At 40.5% G+C, this 16,423-nt stretch overlaps 1 protein-coding gene across 9 annotated transcripts in view; it reads left to right on the top strand.

The window, feature by feature from the left end:
* The window catches only part of PXK (PX domain containing serine/threonine kinase like), a 32,389-nt gene that overhangs the window by 12,892 nt on the left and 3,074 nt on the right, over positions 1-16,423 (top strand). For 2 of the 9 annotated variants that reach the window (XM_005488368.2, XM_026794390.2), the window contains exons 4-17: positions 384-570; positions 2,439-2,516; positions 2,678-2,751; positions 3,587-3,661; positions 4,479-4,583; positions 4,740-4,841; positions 5,481-5,642; positions 6,938-7,055; positions 7,495-7,573; positions 9,665-9,713; positions 10,460-10,537; positions 10,952-11,038; positions 11,641-11,710; positions 12,582-12,644. In XM_005488368.2, coding sequence (XP_005488425.2) covers positions 384-570; positions 2,439-2,516; positions 2,678-2,751; positions 3,587-3,661; positions 4,479-4,583; positions 4,740-4,841; positions 5,481-5,642; positions 6,938-7,055; positions 7,495-7,573; positions 9,665-9,713; positions 10,460-10,537; positions 10,952-11,038; positions 11,641-11,710; positions 12,582-12,644 — 1,327 coding nt within the window. Of the gene's footprint in view, positions 1-383; positions 571-2,438; positions 2,517-2,677; positions 2,752-3,586; positions 3,662-4,478; positions 4,584-4,739; positions 4,842-5,480; positions 5,643-6,937; positions 7,056-7,494; positions 7,574-9,664; positions 9,714-10,459; positions 10,538-10,951; positions 11,039-11,640; positions 11,711-12,581; positions 12,645-15,866; positions 15,902-16,171; positions 16,254-16,423 lie in introns of all 9 variants that reach the window. The other 7 variants (XR_012582337.1, XR_012582336.1, XM_074550496.1 and 4 more) reach the window with 7 other exon arrangements.

Raw genomic sequence — 16,423 nt, 5'->3', positions numbered from 1 at the left:
TCTTACCCAGAAAAAATGATCAGGTGTGAATTGTTTTTGTGCTCTGCTAGAAGTACATAATGAAAAGAACCTGGCTGAAAATTGTAGCTATTTAATATCTGAAAGTTTTGGGTAGTGATCTTAAATGTATGACTCACTAGCAAAATTTTGTCTCCTTGTATTTTCAGTGTTGTTCCATTTACTAATCTCTTCACAGTGGGATGTGAGCTGTCATCTGACTCTGATAACAGTGCTTAGGAAAAATAGAAAAGCTTGTACATACACAGTACAAAGAGAGTTATCCAGTAGTTAGCTTGCTGCAGAGAAACTTTTGCTTTCTGGATTGCTAGTTTTATATCCTTTATTTTGAGAGCAAGGTTAGTAATTTTTGCTCTCTTTTTAAGATCTCAACTCTAAGTCTACCTCTTCCTCCAAAAAAGTTGATTGGAAATATGGAGCGTGAATTCATTGCTGAAAGACAGAAGGGCCTCCAGGCCTACCTGGATGTAATTACCACCCATCACATACTGTCCAACTGTGAACCGGTAAAGAAATTCTTGGACCCAAACAGCTATTCTGTAAATTACACTGGTAAGTAGAAAATAAAAATCTGTGCTTCACTTTGACTTCAGTGGGTGCTGTGTATCTTGTGTGAATGCTGGCCAGCATCTACACTGAAGCATGGGGGGAACAATATTCAAAATTATCCTACTGTGCATGTGATTATTTATGATAAGGCTTCTCCAGCTCTGTGCATGGATCCTGCTGGGATTGTCAAATATAAATATTTGAGTTATTTCACAGAGGAATGAAGAGGGTCAAGATCTGTTTAAGCAGAACTTGGAGGAGGGAGGTTCGTGAGAATGACATCTACTTTTCATAATTCATAATAAATGAAAAGAGATGCTTTTGGGAGATAATTTTTCTGTCAGAGTGTAAGGTGGAGATAAGTTTGTTAGCTTAGTGTTCTGTTAAAACTGCCCATTTTCTGAACACTGAATCTTTCAAGAATTGTGGTTATCTTGTCCAGCTCCTGCCCTTGGTTTGGGTATGAGCTAATTTAGAACTAATTGTTTGAGCTAGGTTGAGTACTTTTGCAAGGCTAGACTAAGCCAGATACCCTCTTCCCACAGATCCTGGAAAGTCAATGCATTCCTTAAAATGATGTCCCAGTGATCAGTTTCTTCATTACTAACTGTTTCTTCTTTGAATTTGTCTTACTTCAGCTTCAGCCATTGGATATCAATAAATATTTGTCTTACAGACTGAAAAAACTTCCTCTTAGTGATGAAACCCACTCCACAAATTTAGTTCATAGGCAAACCAACTCTTTGCAAAATGCAAAGCTTGTTTTCTTAGAAGCAGAGCCTACTGAAGCAGGAACTCACTGCTTCCTTTTCACTTGTCTATTTTCTCTCTCTTTATGTAACATTCTTGTGTCTTCAGCTTCAAAGTGTAAAGAACATTTCCCAATATGATTAGCTGTGCAAGAGTTGTAAATTATTAGTGACTCTTTAAGGATGCAGTTTGTCTGGCTAATGCTGAGCAAGCTGTTTAAATTCTCAAGGAGGTGTTGTGATTTCTGTGTTAATTTTGAGCACTTTCATCAAGATTGTTTTTTCCTGCAAGTTGTTGGGAAGCTGGTGACACACATCATTGCCTATGGTCTTTAGAGACACCATCAGTTTTTCATTTCTTAAATTCTGGAGCAGAGAGATGATATTTATTACACTTTTTTTCTAGCATATTTCTAAAGGAAGAAGATACCATGCAGAGAGATCATCACATCCTTACCTTTTTGCTGTGTTCCTATGCCATGATTCCCTTCCTCTCCCCCACTTCTCATTGAGATTTCCCCTCAAGTCACTTCATGAATAAACCAGTTGTGTTCCCAGCTGTGGGAGAATTCACTAACCAGATGGGTGTCCTCCCCCTTGGCCCCCAAAATGGATGGAGACTCATGGTAGCTGGCCAAATACCTCTGCCTGCACAGAAAAGGGCACAATAACCTTCAGTGAAACACAACTAATGAGTTTACATAAACTATGCTTAGCAACGTAGATGGATGTCAAAGAGATAAAAGCACTTTTACAGATGCAGCAGAAACATTTGATGTTCTAATGTTGTGTACACCTAGTGTGGGAAATCTGAGCTGTGATTTAGACTTGGAAATGTAGATCCAGTACAGATAGAATGGAGATTGGGAAGCCAAGTTTTCCAAGCAGTGCTTTCTCTGTTTTCTCTCTGGATTTGAGTTATCAGGTTAAAAATGCAAATGCCCTCTGTGCTTATCTGATTTCCTTTCAAATTGATTTTGCTGACTTTTAGTCTAAATTCCTGAAGGCTTTCTTCTGGCATTGGACCTTACCTCATATGTGGATAATTACATTATACAGTCTTAAATACATTAAATTTTTTTCTTCTTTTTCTCCCTCTCTGTCTCCTGTTTTTCTTTCCAGAAATTGCCTTACAGCATGTTTCAATGTTCTTCCGATCAGAGCCAAAGTGGGAAGTAGTTGAACCATTAAAAGATATAGGTAAGAAGGGATGTGTCATGAAAACTTCTCTGATTGTTTCCCCAACTATGAGAGGTTCCAATGCTGTCTTTGCTTATAGACCTTGTCCTGCCTGTAAGCTGTGTGATTTAGCTGTGTTTAATTAAAGCCCCTGCTGACTTTTTTCTTTACTTTTTTTGTAGGTTGGCGAATACGTAAGAAATATTTCCTAATGAAAATTAAGAATCAACCAAAGGAACGGCTAGTGTTAAGCTGGGTATCTATGCTTTAATTTCATTCTTAAGTCTTTCTCAATTTCACTCAAAATTTGATTTTGGCTACCATGTTTGAGTGATGGGGAGAGAGATTGAAGAGCTCAGGCTTTGAGGGAGCCCTTAGGTAGATGTGTGGTGTGGAATTTCCTGTATTTCTTTCCTCTGGTGGCAAATCCAGTTTGGAAGTTTCTGTGCCTGGTCACTTGTTCCCAAACCTGCACCTCAGGATTCTTTACTTGTCATGATGTGGCTGTTGGTCATAATATAAATGTGCTCACTAAAAAGTAATGAGATGAACTTTTTAAAGTCATGGGTTTTCCTACTCAGACCTTTAGTTGTACTGACAAACTAATAGGTGAGGAGGGCTTGAATTGCTCCCTTAATGACAGCTGCTCTTGCTCCTGTGCTGAATGTGCTGCCCTGTTGGTTGTATGAGCCCAGCTGTTTGTGACACTTCACTGGAGCGTGGAGGTCACCAAAGCCTGGAGGCCCTAGTGGGAGGAGGGAAGCTTTTCTTGCTGCAGAGGAAGAAGGTGCCTTATCAGTTCCTAATGTACACAGTCCCCCAGTTTAGGGTTGGCAAAGTTCATTCAGTGGTAGTAATGCATGTCAGGTCTGTGGGAGGAAAGAGGCAGTAATACTAATTTATGGTCAGGATGTTTGTATGGCCTTACTCAGCCTCCTCAGGTTTCATTTTGTATGTGTAATTTTCTTGCTTGCTCTTCAAAATATGCCTTCAAACTTGTGTCCTGATTTGCCAGGGTAGAACACTGATCACATTTTCTGTATGGGATGCACCATGTATTATGATGCCATTCTTTTTCTGTTTACTTCCAGGCTGATCTTGGCCCTGATAAATACTTGTCTGACAGAGACTTACAGTATGCTGTGAAACTTCTTTCTTCCTGTTCTGTGAGTACTGAAGATTTTTAAATTGTGCTAGCCTGAAAGTGTGTGTCAAGGACTGATCTTGGAAAAGCACATATAGCCTAGTTGGCATAGTTTGTAATTTTAGAGTTGCTTTTATTAAAGGATTGCAAACCCTTTAATTGCATTTCTCATATACTATGAGGTAACATGTTCTCAGCACAAGTAATAATCCTGCAGGATTATTACAGGAGATTCAGTGTTGTGGTTGATTTGATTTCTTTCTTCTTGTGCAGTGCTGTGAGATCATGAGCTTTTATTTAATCTCCTCAACACCTTCAGGCTGTTAGGATAGTGCTGTGAGGTGGAATTGCTAACCTGTGAGCTGGGATATTCTCAGGCAGCAGTGGATGAGGCAGTAGAACAAGTATCATTATTTTTTCAGTTCTTTGGACTCAAGGTGGGAGCATCTTAGTAGAGCTGCAGTGGAGGGTGTACAATTTAAACTCCTGTGAAATGCCACATTATAAATCCAGCAGACATCTCTGCCTGAAAAACTGGCATTTGACTACAAAAGGAGTCTCTGGAGTCTCTCGTTAGGGATGTTAAGCATGTGAAAGACTGGCTGAATTTTTTTTTTGTTTTTAATTTGTATGTTAATTAAATAATGTCTTTGTGAAGTTTTCTTAGCATTTACTCCAGGTTAAGACTGAATAACTTGAGTTATTCCATGCCACTGACAGAATCCAATTTACTACTTTAAATAGACAATTCAGACTGATCTTTTCTTATGAATTGAACACAAATGATTTAAAAAAAAATCCATCATCTAAAATTTACCTTCAGTTTCTTCTTTTGGTAGCATCCCTATATTTACAAAATCACTTTTGCCACTGCCAACGAATCTTCAGCGCTGGTTATTAGACCATTCAGTGAAAAAGGGACACTAAAGGACCTTATTTATAAGGTAACATCTTCCCCCTACCCCCAAGTCAAATGGCACAACTTATGCTGGAATGACCATAATGTTTTTTATAAAGTGTTTGCCATCAATTACTAAGCAAGCTAAGACAAGTAATAACTTTTTTGGGTGTGGTACTTGATTTGTGTGTTTCTTTTAAAGGCAAAGCCAAAAGACCCATTCCTGAAGAAGTATTGCAATCCTAAAAAAATTCAAGGTCTTGAACTTCAGCAAATAAAAACATATGGAAGGCAAATATTAGAGGTAATTTGTTTTTCTTTATTTACCAGCTTTTTTGATTTATTAATTTGGAGTCCAACTGGTCTAACTACAGAAAATGGACAAATTTCTGAGTATACAAGCTTTATATAAGCGGACTTAAAGCTAAATGTAAATTGATATTTGCTGAGTTGAATTTAGATATATTTGTGTGAGACCATTTATGACCCCCTCCAAAAAATACAGTTGGTATGTGTGGAGCTTAAATGGAAGAGAGGTGATAATACAGTCTGTTCCTTGTGTAAAAAGGGAAAGAAGTAACTCAAAACCTGCAGAACATGTACAGTAAATTCATAGTTGTTAGTGTGTTTTTATTTTTTTTTAACTCAAACTATCATATTCAGTAGAATTTTAAATTTTAGTTTCCAGATCTCTTTGGGAGGTGTCCATAAGCCTGCTTTGAGGATCAGCATCAAATATTTGTTTTGTGAAAAGTGCTACCAGTGAAATGGGAATGAATAGTCAGCCAAAGAGGATGTAGATAGAAGATCAAGTTGAGTGAGCATTCCAAATGAGGGCCTTATTTATTATGTATTTAGTATTGGAGCATTTAAGTTGATGACTTTACAATCTTGAGATCATCAGAGCATCTTGTGATAGTCTTCTCTATTCCATTTTTTTCAGGTATTAAAATTCCTCCATGAGAAAGGATTTCCTTATGGCCATCTTCACTCTGCCAATGTGATGCTGGATGGGGATACCTGCAAGTTACTGGATCTAGAAAATTCCTTGTTGGGACTCCCATCGTTTTATCGATCCTACTTTTCCCAGTTTCGGAAAATTAATGTAAGGCTCAGACTAGGAATTCATCTGACTCTTATGCAAATCTTTGTTCTCAACCTTTGTTTGTGGAGAACTGACTAGAATGAAAAATCCTCTCTCAAGCCCCTTTTTTTTAATCTGAGCTTTGCTCCATCAAATTGCTTTTCTGCTTCCCCCAAATCCCTGTCTGGCTGCAGCGCAGCTCTGTTGCAGCACACTGGAGTGAGGCTGAGGCCAAAGGTGGGCAGGTAGAGGGGGAGTGCAGGTGAGTGTTTTTATGACAACAGTGCCAGCACATGTAGAGGTGAAGTGCAATTGTTTTAAGATCTCTTTTCACCCTGGTTTGTATTTCATAGGAATTTGCATAGTGTCTACTACAGTTTCACTTCTGTGTCTGTACATTGAGCACAGCTATTTACTTGTGGTTAGCTGGGAGCAGTAATCAGCCTTATCTTTGGTGGAGACTGTGAAAATTGATCAGATGCTTGCAGATTCTAGCTATCCAACTAGAAAAGGTTATTTTTATTTGTTTGAGGGGTGTCTGTTTGACTGCAGGCTTGCAAAGCAAAATATTTATCTAACTGCAAAAATATGTAAACAAATTTGTCCTGTTGCAGCAACATCATTCCCTGCCTTTAGGCTCTCATTGTAGTAAATTCTGTGCAGCATCACGAGAGAGCTGCTTGCTGACCTTGCTAAACAAGTTCTACTGTGTTGTCAAAGAAATGGTCACAAGTTCATGGTTAGTCCAAATCTGTTAGTGCCATCAAAGCCTCTTACAGTAAGAGGAACCTCTTCTTTTTAAACATGATTCAGAAATCCTGGAAATATGCTGTCTGGGAGCTCAGCATGTATGTACAGCTTGCACAAACCTAAGGAGGAGCAACAGAGACTCTCCTGGGTTTGTTTGGTATGCATTTTTTTCCCATCTTTTTATCTACTTCCCTGTAAAGTGACAGCTGGTTGTTTTATGAATCTCATTCTTTGCTGTTTGACTTAGCCAGGAAAGTGTGCTTGGTTGGGACTTCTTGGGTGTGTAGATCTCTAAAGTGCTTTGTGAAGAGTTTACTGCTTCACACCTTCTTACAGAACATGGCTACACTGCTCTCCCATTTGTACCATCTTGTACAGAAAGGCAACAGAGGCTGCTGTAGCTTGTGGCATGAAGATTTCATCTGAGCTACAGTTATGCAGGGAAATGGTTGTGGTTAGGAGCTGCCTTACTGGTTCCTCTTTTCTGTCTTCACATGCCAGATCACTGGGTTAACCAGTTGTGAAAAACTAACGAGTTGTGGTTTCATTTTTTTGCTCTCCCACAGACTTTAGAGGGTGTTGATGTTCATTGCTTTGGACACTTACTGTATGAAATGACCTATGGAAGACCTCCAGACACCATTCCAGTGGAGAGCTTCCCCCCTGCTCCATCAGTGTTTGTTGGTTAGTATGCAGTGCAGAACATCTCAGTCACAGCTGCCTTGGTGCACTCTTAGATTTTACCTAAGCTGAAGGGCTGTGAAATAGCAGCCTGAGATCTTTGCACCCTGTGCCCAGAAAGAATTAGCAATTTGGTCAAATAGAAAATGTGTTCTTCATCAAATATATCTAGTGCATGAGTAAAACTTTTTTAGCTGAGTGACAAAGCAGTGTTTAGCAAGTAATGAGATGCCTGGGTTCCCTTGCCTCATGTCTAACATTCTTGAAAAGCTTCTATGTGTAATAGTAATGCTATAATAAAAACCACATGCCACAGAGCTTCATCACTGCTTGCTTGATGCAATACTTAGGGGAGCATCACAAGCCGTGCCAAACGTCCATTCTAAATCATTTGCTGTCCTGCTGTGCAAAAATGTGTTCATTCTTGTTCTTTCTTTGGCAGTGTCAGTGTTGGAGTCCATTCTGACTTGTGAAGCTCTGAAGAATGGGATGCCAACTGTCTCACGGCTCTTACAGATGCCGTAAGTCCTGCTCGACTTGTTTTATACTCATAGAAGTGTTTTTAATTATTTCAGGAGGAAGAAACTTTCTGCTCTTGTTCCTCTTTAGAAAGGTTTGCTCCTTCTTCTGAGGGATGTATCCCAAGTGAAGCTTGATAGACTTTATAGAGCCCACCCCTTGTTAATATGTGTGTTTAACATTTCTTTGTCTCTCGGTGTGATGGAGCTGTTACTTATGCACTTTATTTAGCATGGTTTGAATTAATCCAGCCATTAAAGTAATGCAGGTATGATTGAGATCATGTACAGATTGATTTAAATGATTTAGAATAAGGAGTCTTTTTGCATGTTGCCTTCAGGCCTACTTCAGAAGGTTCTGCTGTCAGTTCACTTAGCACTGGTGAAATATGTCTCTTGCTTTGCTCGGCAGTGACATTTAGAGCTGCTCTGGGTCTGAAATGTAGAATGGATTTCTCTCTGGTTTCTTGCAGGGCTGGCTTGGGGATTCTCTGAAGCATAGACAGAATAAATGTCCTTACAGGCTGCCTTTCAGTGATGCAGTGCAGGGGGGCAAGGCCAGGATGCAGAAAGGGAGCACTGTCATTGTGCCACTGAGTGGGGACCACACCAGCCTGCAGTGCCACCCTGCCTGCACTTAGGGCACAGCATTCCAGGGAAATTGCTGTCCCCATACTGGGACATGCCAGCAGCATGCTCAGCATGGAACCACAGTTCTGGTGGGAGGTTCTTTTGTTATTTCTCAGTGTGAGATGCTGTAGCTGGGGCAGATTGTCCATACCTAAATGTGGGTCTGCTCTCACAGCACAGATTGCAGTGCATTGGGAGCCTGCTCTGAGGTTCAGATTCCTTGCTTGGGAAGAGTCACTGCAGCCTTCAATTCCTTCTTCCCCTCCCCTCCTCTGCTTTTTATGGTGTGAGGTGGAGAGAACAATGCAAGCAGGGTAGAAAAACTATAGGAAAGCTCTGTGAATAGAGAAATATTCAGATGTTTCAAGATGTTGAATAAACAATCTATGCCCAGCTGCATTTGATATGGAAGATGTTAGACTACATTCCCTTCATACCAGTACTCTTTACAAAAGTCTTCTACATAGATATGCAATGCAATTAATGTAATTTAAAGCAATTAATATAATTGAAATATATATTTATTATAACCATAAAAACATGTAATCTGAAAGGGTCAGAAAGTCCTGTAAACAAGGATGAACTTTCATGGATTTTTGAAGTACTTTAAAATTTGCTTTATTTCTAAGTTTTTCATTCTCCTGAATTAACTTGATTCTAGATGTGAATTCATTTTCTCTACCATAAGCCTGTGATAATTTTCCATAGTGAACAGCAACTCAGAAATATTTATTTTGGAGCCAGGATTGAGGTCTCTCTGTGACAATTTTCTACTATGTTCTCCAGGACAGAGTATCTTGAAATGGGCTAACCAGTTTATTTTCAGACTACCATTGCCCTCTAGTGTCTTTGTTTTGGATGGAAAATGATTAATCATTTATTGTGTTTCTGCTGATACCATAGAGGGGAGAGAAAATATTACAATATTTGCTTTAATTGCCTTTTGTAGAGGACAGGCAAGAATTCAGATATTTCAAATGTTAAGTTCACTTGATCTTTCACATGTTCCTTGTTAATTCTAAGACAAGGGTTTGCTAAGAGAAGTTTTTTTTTAACAAGAGCTATGATTTTGTTTTGGTGAAATTTAAAATAAAGTCCATGGATTTTTTTTTTTAATAAAAAAATCTATATTCTTTTAAGGAAAAGGTATTCTCTTTTGGGGGGAACCTTTCTCTGCCTTTGATAGCTGTACCTGTTCTATCCACTTTTAGAATAGCTCACACAAACCAGTTTTCTCAGCCATAAGTAGTGGCTACATTCTGAGGATTGGGTGCTGCTAATCTTACAGCAATGCTTAGAAAATAAGAAGCAGTACCTAGAAATCTGTGACCAAGGGTTGAGGACAGAGAATCAAAAGGAGAAAGAGGGGTTAAAGTGGACAGTACAAATAGAATTCTTGTTCTGGCTTTGCCTGTCTCTTGGGAATAATATTCCTCTTTTTTATTTTTTTTTATCAACTCACAGATTATTCAGTGATGTCCTGCTAACAAACTCTGAGAAGCCACAGTTTAAGGTAGAGTTGAACACTGATTTGCTGATGTTTGTGGAAGTGCCAGGATGTGGGTTGCTGCATATTAATTGACAGAGGGGGCTGAGGAGGTCTGGCTTGATTTGCCTCTGTGGCTGCTGCCATCAGTGTTTGGATTCCTTTGCCACCCTATGAGAATATTGTGCCACCCCTTGGATGTGACCCAGGGGTGTTCAGGGGCAGCTGCTGAGCTGGAGCCCCTTTGTGGGGCTGGTGGTGATGCTCTGTCTGAGCAGAGGCTCTGGGCCTGCAGGTCCCTTGCAGTGAGAGGAGATGCCATGTCAGCCATGGCCAGCCCCTGTGAGAGCTAATTCTGCTAATTCTGAGCCCTTCAGCCCCTTGCTGCCAGCTCCAGCCCTCAGGGACCACTTCTGGTCCCACTGGGGAGCTGCCCCAGGGGCTTCTCCTGGGGGTTTGTGCCCTGTGTCTTGTGTTGTCAGCCTCAGAGAAATTTGGGGATGTGGCTGCAGTCTCAAAGTAGTTATCTGTCCTTGTTTTTAGAGTATCACTGCCAGGGTTTGGTGTTTCTTTGTCCCTGCTGATCTGTAGGTAGATTTGAGTAGAAAAACATTCATCTAGAGTCTTCTTTTCTGCTTCACTAAAGGAGTAGTGTCACATCTTGGGGCTTTAGATGAGAAATGTCATCAGATGGATGGTGGGTTTTGATCAGTGAAGTTGTGCTTTCCTTTATCACATTTTGTGCTATGATTTTGTTCCCCATTCTGTACTAGATTCCTACTAAGCTAAAAGAGGCATTGAAAATCTCCAAGGAATGCATAGAAAAGCGATTAACAGAGGAACAGAAATTGGTAATGTCTACATTTCCTTATTTCCTACAGACATTTAATTTCCTCTTATCATTTTTACATGCAGAAAGTGAGTTTCACTCAAAAGTGATTTTGAATAATAAATATTTTCACCAGCAGATTTGCTTTCCCAAAAATGCAATATCAGGAGTTGTATAACAGCTGTTGACTGTATGGCATTTCACTGTTTTAAGAGTTGCAGTTTCACAGGTAGTGGCTCCCAAGTTAGAGGATCATTTTAACTTCAGTACAAGTCTCCATCCTCTACCAGAAACAGTAAAGGAAAAACTAGAAATGAAAAAGGGAATCCAAACATTCACAAAGTGACTACAATGTGTTTTCTTGTAGCTCAAACGTTGTTTTCAAACATTTGAGATCTTACTATGGTCTTTTTCTGTTTTTTCTTTAATTTTGCAGATTCACCAGCACAGAAGGCTGACAAGAGCTCAATCTCATCATGGCTCCGAAGAAGAAAAAAAGAAAAGGAAGATCTTGGCACGAAAAGTAAGCAATCTTTAAATAGGTTTCTCCCACAGAAAAATATGTGTTTGTTTTTGTAATGTTTACCATGCACAGGTTTATCCATATGTACATGACTCTAGTCCTTCCTGTGTTTTTCTGCACTACTTCCTGGTTGTTTTCACTTCTTTAGCTAAGGAATAGATTTACTAAAAAGTTTAAATTACAGTGGTAGCTGACTTGCACATTGGTGCAGCCTGTTTGGTGTTGCTGAACCAACCTGTCTTGGTTAGCAGCTCAGACCCAGAGGAGCTGCTGTGCCCTGGGGAGGGGTTGGGGCCTGCAGCACTGTCTGTTCCTCCTCTTTCCTGGGAGGGGTGTGTGTGCCAGTTTCCTTCCTTTCCCTTGTGGTCGGAGGGCACTGCAGCTCCCTGGGCCTGGCTGGAGATGTTTGAGCTCGGAGCAGCCTTGCAGCTCCTGTAACCACATCAGGGTGTGCTGGCTGTGGGGAGGGGATGCTGAGCACTGAAAGGCATTGTGTGAGACCATGGGGGGCTGTTACAGATCTGTGTGTCAGTTCAGTCCTTGCCTTTCATAGGAAGTGATTATTCATTCCTATCTTCCATTTCCTCTGCTCCCTTTTATAGAAGTCAAAACGTTCTGCCAATGAAAGTGGGGAAGAACACTCAGCCAAATACAGCAACTCAAATAACTCAGGTAACTACAGAGAGGGGGATTTGCTTCTGCACAGCTGTGTCAGGTTTTCTCTTATTCCTGTCATCTTCTGTCTGAAAGATTTGGGATTACCAACACTTTACAAAGTCTGGTACCACTGTTTAGGGTATTTAATAATAAATAAATGGAGGGCTTAAAAATATTCTTGATGTTATATTTTCAGTTGACAAATTTAAAGTAATGTCTCCTCTCTTCTGTGACCCATTCCTCAAAAAATTGATCAGTCTCTTCATTCTGTTTGATATTTGAGTTAAATAACAACAACATCCATTACTTGGACCATCAAATAATGCAATCTTCAGGGAGACTCTCTGGTGATCTGTGTTACATAGTAAGGTGTTAAGATGAATGAGAAAATTATGTGCTAAATTGCTGCTTCAGTGCCAAATTTTAAAACAACAGAGCCTTTGACAAATTTTCATTTAGTTAAAAGATGTGGTTGGTACTATGGATCAAACACATTGCCAGAGTTGATTTGCTTGGCTAAAATGTGTCCAAAAGCAGCTTGTTGTGGAGTACAGCACTGACTGAAAATCCTCTCTTAGGGGAGATGGGGTGCCACCCATGCACTGGCACTGCTCTTAGGGTGAACAGAATTTGTGTGCTGTACCCAACAGCCTGAGCAGCAGAAATGTTCCCACTGAGAAATGCTGGCTGCATTTCCTATGCCTTTGGGGCTTGTCTCATACTCTGCACTGTAGAGCCACTGTTGCTATGAGTGGGTGCATTTCCCAAGGTGTGGAAGCAGGACTGGATTTTCAGTCAATAAACTTGGCCTGCTCCCAGCACGCTGCCTTGTCTGTGTTGAGCTGCCATGCCACAGCTGTAGTTACCTGACTGTTGTTTTATTCAGCAGGCTCTGGGGCCAGTTCTCCTTTAACATCTCCATCATCCCCCACTCCGCCCTCCACAGCAGGTATGTTCAACAATCATTACAGTTTTTATCTTTTTTATGTTGCTTTTACTCCCCTCTGCCCTCAGTGGTGTTATTCCCAAGGATGATCAGGAGGTGATGGTTTTCAAGGATGGAACATGGAGATGTCAGTTACCTTGTGGCAGCCTGAGTGTGGGCTTGTGCTCTCTTTCGAGGGTCACAGAGAACCTTTTTGTAACTATAACCTTTCTGAGATACACATGATATGATTTACCCAGGGTGGACCTGCTTGCTTGGAAGTCTGTGTTACTCCAGGCCTACCCACATTGCAAATTTCCAGGCATTTTCTGGGCCTCATGTTGCAGTATGCATTTGTTCTGGTGTTAATGGTCTGCTGACTCTGAAATACTGCTCGTTCATCCCTTGTTTCTTTGTTCTTTTTGTTCCTGTACTGCTGTGATTTATTTTCAGGAATTTTAGGTGTGACAGATTCGGTGGCTTAAGCTTCATAAATCTCCTCAGTTCTGCTACACTCCATTGATAACCCAGTAGAGTTTGTAGAAACAAATCTAGAAACAGGACTGATTTGGGTTAAAAATAGTATCTTTATTATTTTTGGACAGTTCTGTTTTTCAGTTTGCACTTTCTGTGCAGAGAGTTTTGCTAATGTTTAAGACGGGGTGGGAAGTGGTGAAGAATCTGCTTGAGTGGGCAATAGAAATGCTCTGAAAGTTTAATTACAAATCTGAATATTGAGCAGTAGTGGATATGCTTCAATCTGAATGTCTGGAAGAGGAGCACTGGCCAATATTAATAACAAAAGATGTTAACAGAATACATTTCCAGAGGGGAAGCAGCCCATGGCATTGCCATTTTTTATGGTGACTCTTGCCATAGGATTTCTAGTCCCAGGAACTTTCTCCACAGCACAACTCATTAACCAAAGCAATGCAATCAAATTTGTCTTTGCTGGGGATAGTCTTTCAAAGGACACTGCAGTCTGTGTGATGTAATTCAAATCAGTCATGCTGAAACTCAAATTAGTAATTTCTCCTTCAAGCTGAGGGCATGGGAAGTGTGTATTGTAGGAGCTAACTTTCCCAGTCAGCCTAAGCAAGATAATGGCTGTTACTGTGTTGCACAGTAACACTGCTATTGCACTGACTGTGATCTGGAGAATTTGTTGCCAGCTCTGCCAGGGCTTCCATAAGGAAGTAGCTGAAATGTGGCTCCAAAATGGACAGATATTTAGAAAGCATTTTTCCCCTATGAAACTACTCTTTAGTTATGTTCTGACTCAGACTTGCTGGAACTTGGTTGAAAGCTTTCTCAAGTTTTAAGTATGAGATGCAAGTTTATGTACAGATATGGGTCAAAATAGCTCAGGTTTGTGCTCAAAACTTGTCTCAGTTCAAGGCATATTGTCACAGTGTGTTTGTTGGTCATCTTGTGCCAGTGTGCTCCTGGTGACTCGTGGGGGTCCCCCCTGTGTGACAAGGTGCTGGTGGCCCTGCCTGTCCTCACACTGGGGCTTGCTTTAGTGAGCTGATGGCTGGCTGCTGTTTATGAGGTGTAAAGCCAAGTGTCACATTTTCAGGAATGCTTTTGTGAGCAGAATTCATAGAAGAAGTTCCAGATATTAATTCTGAGAGAAAACTAGATTTTTTTTCACCAGCAGTGTTGAAGTTTTAGCTGTTCTGGGCAAGTCTGCTTTTGCTGCCTTGAGGAGAGACACACTGGTCCCATGGTAGGACCCTGTTTGTGACAAGTGATGCATCTGCAGCTTGCATTTCTCTCTTCTGATTTCCTTGTATTACTAAGGATATTTACCTCTGTACCAAAACTGCTCGTGGGTGTCAGTGTGGTGAGATGATTCTCAAAAAGGCATTGAGGCTTTCAGTCTGTCTGTCTGGTTTGGTATGGCTGTGTTAGAACTGGGGCCTCTCAGAGCATCCTGCTGATAGAATACCATGACAGAGCTAAGGCTGGTGAGGAAAAGTGCCCTCAAGAGAAGCTTTGCTCCCATCCTGGCCTGTAACTGTTCATGCAGAGTGTGGTGTGTGAAGAGAGAGGCACTGACCAGAGGGGAAGGCTCCAGGCTGGCCTGCCCTGGGGAAGGAACCCTGGGGAAGGAAAAGCAGGGGTTTCTCACGTGTTGAGAGGTTCTTTGTCTCTGAACAAAGGCTTTGTGAGGCTTGGCTTGCAGCAGAGAGCTTGGGAGAGTGGATGGAAACCAGGAATAAAACCATGGTTGGGTTCTGCTGTGTGATGGCAGCTGCAGGACTGAGCATGAGGGGAAAGGTGCCCCTGGAGATTTGGCAGTTCTCACTGGTGAGAATGTTCTGGGCTGGTGGTGCTGCAGGTACTTGGCTAAAGAACATTTGAAATACATAGTTAGATCATGCAAGTGACTCTAATGTAACATCCTGTGTTTCTGACATTCTCCTGGTGTGGTTCTTCCCCCCCCCCCCCAATTCTTTGCTCCTGCTGTGAAAATCTGTTCATTTTCTTTGTGGCTGTGAGCAGTGGCTAGGATCAGAAGGGAGCAGAACAGTGTGGTATGGGCTATTTAAAATTTCACTGAATATTTTCTAAATCAAATAAGCCCATAAGATACAGCAAGATCTCTTTCAAAAGAGACAAATTTGGAGGGTGTCACTTTTGCTTCTCTGGACTTCCCTGCAGGAATAGTGAAAGAATTGTATTTAACAATCTTTTTCTTTGCCAGTTGTTCTGAATCCTTCAGTATGACTTGTGTTTCATTGGCACCCTTATGGTGCATCTTTCCTGCCCCTCACTTCCTGTAAAACAAGTGGAAAGCTTTAGGAAATGCTTTTCCTGGGTGTCTCTGACCACAGGTGTGAATACAGGCGTTGGTACAGCAGGAAGTGTTTCTTGAACTGAATGGATTTTGTCTTCTGTGGCCAATCTTCCTGCAGATTTCTTTCTAAATCTCTCTAAATGCACTTTAATCCTGTGGAACTTGAATTATGGCATGTGCAACTGAAAGCATGGATGTTGTATTTGTTATCAAGTATAATAATGCCTAGAGCATGGAAAATTGTTGTTCATTTTTCAGAATTGAGTGAAGTATTGTAAATGTAATATGAAATAGTCAATCTGCTGTCCTCATATTTGTCAGTGAGTAAGAATGTATTGACTTCTGTACTAACTTTTCAGCTAACAGTGTCTGTTTTTCTTACTTTGACACGAGAACTGGATGATTAACTTGTGTCCTCTCTCTTTCTCTGCTGTCTTCAATAGAGCATGCATCATTTTGAACGTGAATTTTCGGAAAAGTAAGCTAATGCTGATTTATCTCTTTAAAGATGCTCTGTTTCTCAATGGGAAAGTTGGATGCAAATCTTGAAGTTGCTTAGTATTGGGAGGGAATAGAAGAAAAAAAATCTGAATGTTCTTACAGATTATTTTAATGAAATACAGCATCTTTAAAAACTATCACTAAAATTATTTTCTTTGTTCACATCCCATTCTCAGCCAAGTTTTTAATGCTGTTTGCACAATTGCTGTCACTTTAAATTCATAATTAAGTTTTTGTTTCAATTCAGGCATCAAGTTTACAGCATCTGATTTACTTCCTATTCCTTTTAACACACTCTTTTAACAAAAATGTCCCTGTAAAAACCCTTGGTAAGTTCTTGTTTGAGTGTTTTATTCTTACAACTGCATGAATGAATAAAATGTGTGTTTGCAGGCAACATCCTTCAATGTATGTAGTGGAAAGGCCTGGTGATAGCTAAGCACTTGTTTCAAATGTTTTTTCTAGTAAATACAGGAAAAGATTTCACTGTAGGGCAGAA

This window comes from Zonotrichia albicollis, chromosome 12 (genome assembly GCF_047830755.1).
Source record: "Zonotrichia albicollis isolate bZonAlb1 chromosome 12, bZonAlb1.hap1, whole genome shotgun sequence".
NCBI lineage: Eukaryota > Metazoa > Chordata > Aves > Passeriformes > Passerellidae > Zonotrichia > Zonotrichia albicollis.
Note: the sequence above shows the minus strand (reverse complement) of the source record. Positions and strands in the feature narration are given on the sequence as shown.